The sequence below is a fragment of the Teleopsis dalmanni genome, chromosome X (assembly GCF_002237135.1).
Source record: "Teleopsis dalmanni isolate 2A chromosome X, ASM223713v2, whole genome shotgun sequence".
NCBI lineage: Eukaryota > Metazoa > Arthropoda > Insecta > Diptera > Diopsidae > Teleopsis > Teleopsis dalmanni.
The window spans coordinates 48,910,443-48,917,422 of record NC_051848.1 but is presented as its reverse complement, the minus strand read 5'-3'; the positions used below and the strand labels follow the sequence as shown (position 1 = coordinate 48,917,422).

At 32.5% G+C, this 6,980-nt stretch overlaps 1 protein-coding gene across 1 annotated transcript; it reads right to left on the bottom strand.

Annotated features, from left to right (window-relative positions):
- Nucleotides 1-1,110: 1,110 nt before the first annotated feature.
- LOC119688391 (beta-alanine-activating enzyme-like) lies at nucleotides 1,111-5,390 on the bottom strand. Its single transcript, XM_038103071.1, has 8 exons — nucleotides 4,926-5,390; nucleotides 4,543-4,866; nucleotides 4,201-4,482; nucleotides 3,670-4,139; nucleotides 2,483-3,612; nucleotides 1,875-2,138; nucleotides 1,458-1,488; nucleotides 1,111-1,337 (listed from the first exon to the last, which is right to left on the bottom strand). The coding sequence occupies exons 1-8, from the start codon at nucleotides 5,144-5,146 to the stop codon at nucleotides 1,111-1,113; spliced, it is 2,949 nt and encodes a 982-aa protein (XP_037958999.1). The 5' UTR covers nucleotides 5,147-5,390.
- Nucleotides 5,391-6,980: the final 1,590 nt, after the last annotated feature.

Below are 6,980 nucleotides of genomic sequence, written 5' to 3'. Positions count from 1 at the left end.
AAATATGTGGGCATCTTAATAGATACTATTAAAAAACATATGACGTACAACAATATTTTTTAGTAGTACTTACATTCTTGACAAATACTTATATTTGAAAGTTTTCTAGCCCATAATACAGAACTAATATACCTATCTTTAAACCATAAAATGTGTATAAATTTAATTCCGATTTAAATCAACGCATATTCTTATACATTAAATATATGAACATTAAAAGCAACTGCTACTACTGTCTTAAATGCTCGTATAGTCCCTTTTGGAAATGATGAATGGCAAGCACTTGGTAGTCGAAAATAACTCCTACCCATCCCAATCAACTATTGTTTCCTAAACAATTCTCTCTCCTTTCACATTAATATTTGTATATGTATTTGTAATTCCTTTCATGTTATCTGATATTCAGATCTCCATGGGTTACTACAACAACAACTAACTCAAACACTCTATTTTTGAGTATATTGAAAAATATAGATTTTCATATGTTGTTGTTGTAACCCGCAATCCATAATGCCGTGTTTTGACATGATTGCATATTAATTTATTGCGTCTCGCAGAGTTATGGGCTTCATACTGGAGCAGTTGGGATTCCTCATCTTTTCCCATGAACAAACTGCAAGCGCTTTTAGACATTATTACGAGATTTTAACCGGTCACACATAGCAAAGCTATGTGCAGAAAAGGTCAGCATACTGTCGAATGCGACACCGAGGATTTTAGGGTTGGTTGTGGTGGGAATAATGATTTCATTGATATTTATGGGCAGAGTAATAGATACCTCTTTAGTCCAGGAAGTAAAGAGGATGGTTGAGGATTTATTTGGTGATAGGTGAAGATTTCTATCATCCAAAAACGATGCCAGAGATGGAATATAGGTATTTAACAGTGTAGAAGGATTCTGGCCCGCAGTTAGAATTGGCAGTCATCTGCATGACAATGACTCCCATTAAAGGGGGTGGAGTTTAACATGTATAACTTGAAGAGAATTGGTGAAAGAATGCTGCCAAGGGGGCAAGTTGAGATGTGATCTCGCAAAAGGCGGAGGTGGTAATGTGAAGTTTGCGAAATCCATGTTGATAAGGGGCTAGGTTAATGTGAGGGGATATTTGTTTAAGGACTAGAGACTCCAGAACTTTGTTGTGATGTGGGAACAGATGGAGGAGTTCCGATGTTTATGAGCATGAGCATCGAAATACCTTCAGGCCCAGGCACCTTCGAGTCATTGGCTTGTATGATCACACTAAGTACATCATCAGAGGAGAAGAGCGTGGTGCCGTTGGAATGTTGCTTTCGAAAAGCACGTTTCTGTCTGTGAATTTCAGGGATTTTGATTTCACCTTTATCAAAACGAAAGCTAAAAGATATAAACCTATTGAAATGAAAGAACCTAATTAGCAGATTTTTAGGTTTGGTATCAAAAATGGCACTTATTGCCGCACATATTTAAAGTTAATTACAATAGTGTAAACGTATTTTAAGAGCGCATAACTGTTAACATTAGAAATAGTACTGAGAAATAATGTTGAAGTATAAGAAAAATTTAAAGCGCCCCATAGCTACTTTCAGATTCTTCCTCCTTTAATAGTGTAAAGTCATATACCAGTTTAACTCATATTGTTACTCATATTGTAACTCATATTATACATAACTCATATTGTTATATATAATGCAATATAGCGCATTCATATGAGAATGCGAACTAATGAAACTATTACAACAATGTGAATGATTGTACTCCTTATCCTTAACAACGTATTAAGTGGAGTCGAAACCATTAGAACTCCTGTTAGTCTACGATATTTGACTTTCAATCAATCCTATCAGATATTAACTATATTTTGAAACTTTCCTTTCCATACAGAGCATCTACTTACATGTGCGCCATTTTCAGCTTCGCATAGTAGCACTTTACCACCGACTTCAGCTACAACTAGTTTAGTATTCCTACATATTAACGCGGGAGTTGAAAAAATCGGTGTATTACATTTATTTGACCATACGATTTCACCAGTTTTCAAATGAATCTTTGCATATGTACCATCTAAGCTACAAGCAAATATTTCACAGTCATTCGCCAAAATTGGTGTACTAAATATACCTTTAGTGCCCAATCGTAAGCGCCAAATATAACTTCGTGTCTATAAAAAAATGCGAGAAATAGGTGAAATAACTTGACAATATTATTTTATGCAATTATTAAAGTCATAAGCTGTATATTGGAGCTTCAAATATTATTCGAGCTATTCAAAGTTTAAGGCATTTTAATGTTCCAATATACATTAACATTTAGCTTTAGCACAACGAATCGCTCGAAAATGTTCGAACATCATACTGTGTTCGGGCTTATGCTAGTAAAGGTATATATATTTAAATAAAAAATAAATAAATTCGAAGATACTCGAATGCTCCAACACTTTAAAACACTACTATACAAATAATATTTAAGTAATATAGTTAATGTATAATTAACTAATACCCTTACCTTAAGACAAATGCATGCTAAATTATATTCAACAGAATAGCTTCCAACAATGGCAACATTTTTAAAAAGTAATGGCTTAGCTTTGATCAGGCCACCAATATTCATGGACCAACAGATTTTTCCCAATAAATAATCATACACATACAAAAACCCATCATAGCAGCCAACTACTGCCAAGTGTTCATCATCAGCTTGGTGTACTATAAATTCGGTAGCGCATTCTATACGATCGGGAAGTGTAACGCGTGCAATTTCTTGCCCACTGTATGCATCTAAAGTAACCATTATGTGTGCATGCGAACCAATGCAAATGTAGCGATTCATTGCCACTGTGGGTGTAGCATCGACACATTTTTTTAAATCAGCACGCCAATTTAGAAGCAGTTTACGCTTACCCATCAGGTATGATTGTGTATCTAATGTGACTTTTGTATGCTTACTCTCAGAAGACATGTTTTCATATTGCTTAAGAAAAGTTAACAGTTCCGCAATTGCAATATTTTCATTTAGCAACATATTTAGGAAGTTAGACTGTACAGCTGATGTTGGGAGAAGCATGCCAATTTCATTAACTAAGCTTAACGCATTAAATGAACTGCCACCAGCAGCAAGAAATGATAAATCCGTGCCTTTAGGATTTTCTAAACAATTCGTCACAATTTTTTTAGTGACCGTTAATTGTAATCCCAGTGTTTCAACCAAAAAATGTTTGAATATATCAATTGGTTGTTTTTTTCTTGCATCTACCTTTAAAGTAAGTATAGATTTTTGTTGTTGTTGTGAACCCAAAAGATCTACTGATGAGAAGCGAGTTTTTGTTGATTGTATAGACATGTGGCTTCCGGATGTTGACTCAGTCACTCGTGAAACAACTGATTTTAGTAATTCAGTTTGATTCAATTTACCGTGTTTGTTAAGTGGCATCTTTCGCATAAAAACAATAGTGTCTGGTTTCTCATAAGAGTGAAGTTCTTTTAAAAGTAGACTCCTACATATCCTTTTTTGACTTTCATTGAAACGTTTTTGTTTATTTAAACAACAAATAAGTTTAGTATATTTAGCATTCCAGATACATTTACTTTGTACGCAAGTTGGGCGTAGTATGGCGTCTATTTTGTGAGACAATACATCTGCAATTTAAATATTTATATTTAAGCATATCAAATGCTTTATGTTAAGTTGGTTACCTAAACTTAAACGTTTTCCAAAACGCTTAATTGTGTTATTTAGTCTGCCCAAATAGTATATGTCACCATTTTCATCACGCCGCACCAAATCGCCTGTGCTGCGAAAAAGTAACTCATTTGATGTGAGGTTTAATTGTGTTTCAGAAGTTACTTGGTCTAATTGTGGTATGTAGCACTTTCTGCTCTTACTACCCACTTGTAGTTCACCTTCTTCAATACCAAATAACTCTTCATCATTATTATTTACAATACGCAATAAAGTTTCATTCTCTATTGGTTGACCAATTGGAATATCTTGTTTCTCATATAGTCGATTTAATTCACATGCATAAATCGTGCTCCAGCAGGAAACTTCTGTTATACCATAAATATTAAAAAGCCGCGTTTGTATGCGTTGGTTTTTATTTATTGAGAACCAATTCTGTAATTCGGCTACGCTAGGAAATTGTTCACCACCTAAAATTAAATTTCTTTAAAACTAACATATACCAAACTGGTGGACAAAAATATTCACTTAAACCCTATACCAACCTTAAACTGGTGTTTGGACTTAATATAATATCTCGTATTGCATCCACGCCAAACAAACGAAACAACGATGGTGTCAACTGCAATGTGGTAACTCCACACATGTTGCAGTTGTTTGGAAATAAGATATTCACAAGCTTCTGTGGAGATAAACGTATTTTAGACGTTGTAATTATTATTGCAGCGCCATTATCCAATGCCAATAAATATTCCACTATGAACGGGTCAAATGTAAATGGTGAGCACAAAAATATTATATCTTTCGCAGACAATTGTAAATGTTTACTGCGAATATTAAAACAATTAAATGCTAAAAAACAAATAAACAGACATAGCATAGCTTACCTCAGTGCTAGGTTAGGTGCAATGCAGCTATATGGTACATGTACCATTTTTGGTGCACCTGTACTGCCTGTTGTACCAATAATATAACAAATTTTGTCCCACTCTGTTAGAGTCCTTGGTATTGCGTCAACAGACACTTTCTTACTTATATACAAAATCAAATCAAAACATTTCAATTGTTTCAGCAAACATAATCGAAGTTGTTCGTGCGTGTCGTTATCCGCAATAAAATAAGTTGCACCACTTGCTTGGTAGTTGGCTGTCAATGACTCCACTGATGTATTCAGTTCTAACGGACAGAAGTAGCAATCAGCATTTAATATACTAAATTATAAATACAAAGTTGAGAAAAAAACAAATTTAAAATTTATATATAACATTACCTCAGCAGCAACGCACAGGATGCCGGAGTATGCTCCTGCAGTAACAAAGCAATACCACTCTGCGGTGCAATTTCCAATTCTTTGAATATATCCAATATTGCAGTCACTTCCTTCAAGACATCGGCGTAGGTATATATTTTTTCCAAAGAAGTCGCATATCGATACAATATAAATCTTTGTTTTGAAAAATGATGTAGTTTTTTTAAATTCCATGGGGCCATCACACACTTCTTAGTTCCTCACCAAAACTTAGGCAAGGAATAAAACATAACATATCCTTTTCTTTTATTTGTTTTGTAAATTATTGCACAATTCGATTAATAACGTTAATATATAAATCTTCGTTGTAGCTTTTTTAAATTGTTTCCTAATGAATGCTTCTTCTTACTATAAATAGTCACAATAGATTTCGGTGGGTTTTATGTACGAAAACGAATATTCCCAACCAGAGAAGAACTTCTCTCCATAATGCAATAATATTAATTTTTTGTAAAACACTCAGTTACATTATTATTTACTCTACATTTCCCTCTACATAAAGATAAGCTAAAATGTACGACACAAAGTAAAGAAGCAAAAAAATATTACAAGTACAAATCTTTTATTTTTAAATCTTTATTGTATCTTTAATACTTGACATAAAATTGTTTAATAAATATTTAACATTTTTATTATAAAATACTTACTAAAATCTACCCCACAAGAAAATAATTGCAGCATGCACTTCCAGTTCATCCAAGTGATCTGCAATCACATCGAAATGTGATATAGATATATAATTGGAAAAAATAAATAATACACTTACCTTATTTATTTATAATTTATATTTATTTTTTTTAACAGTATTTTTTAACAGTATATGTATTATATTTTTATTATAATATTTAAAATAAATATTGACAACCACCAACCAACTGAATGCACGTTTGTGAGAATCATAATAAACCAAAGAAACAGCGAATGAAGATGGAGTTAGACAGTAAGTAACGCAAGAAATTAAGAAGAAACGAAAATTTTGCTTTATATTAAGGCGGTGTTAAGGCTCAGTTAGACGATAGGTAACGTAAGAGATTAATTCAAAGCGAAATGCACAACCATCCAAACTTGTGTTTTTGATAGGTTTTGCAATTCGCATTGATTTGAATTCTTACGGTACGTACCGACTAGCTGAGCCTTAAGACTGCATAAAGAGATGCAAAAGAAAGCTAAAAGTGCAGCTTAAACACTGCACGTGATAGAAAAATTGCAAACGACAAAATAAGCAAGAACAGCTGTAGACCCCAGGCGAATGACCTAATATATCTTGGCATTCATCTTGACAAAAGGCTGACTTGAAGTAAAAACAATGAAAAAAAAAAATTCAAGAAAAATTTAAATCACAGCATCTTCATTCACTTATTTATAAAAATTTTAACCTAAGTCTGGAAAATAAAGTCCAGGTATATAATTTAATCTATGGCGTAGAACTCTGGAGTATTGCATGCGCTTCTAATATCGAATAAATACAAAGAGTTCAAAACAAAAAAATTTAGACAAATAACCGGCGCTCCTTAGAATCTCAAAAATGTACATCATATACACAGCGATCACGGAATCGCAATAGCTGCAGATGTCATTAGAACGTGCGGTCAATGGCGCAACAGCTGCTTTCTGTTGTCACAATATCAAGACTAAATCGAAAAAGCTTTATTCCATCTTAACGCAATTTTGTTATAATTATAACATTTGTTTAAAAAAAAAAATAATTCATTTGATTTTATTATATATTTTAACTTCATTTTTGCATCTGCTAATTGCATTATTATGTTTAGTTTTTTAGATGCGATTAATAATTTTTAATTTCTATTCAAAGATACAATTAACAATAAAAGAAAAAAATATTATAAAAGTTAGAAGCATTGAATTATAAAACAATTTCACATTAATTAAAACAAGAATTGCTTTCAATATCAAAATAAATTTATTATATTAGTTCTTAATTCAAACAACAAAAACAATGCAACAAGTATATACATGAATATATAATATAAAAAAAATTTAATTTAAAAATAAAAA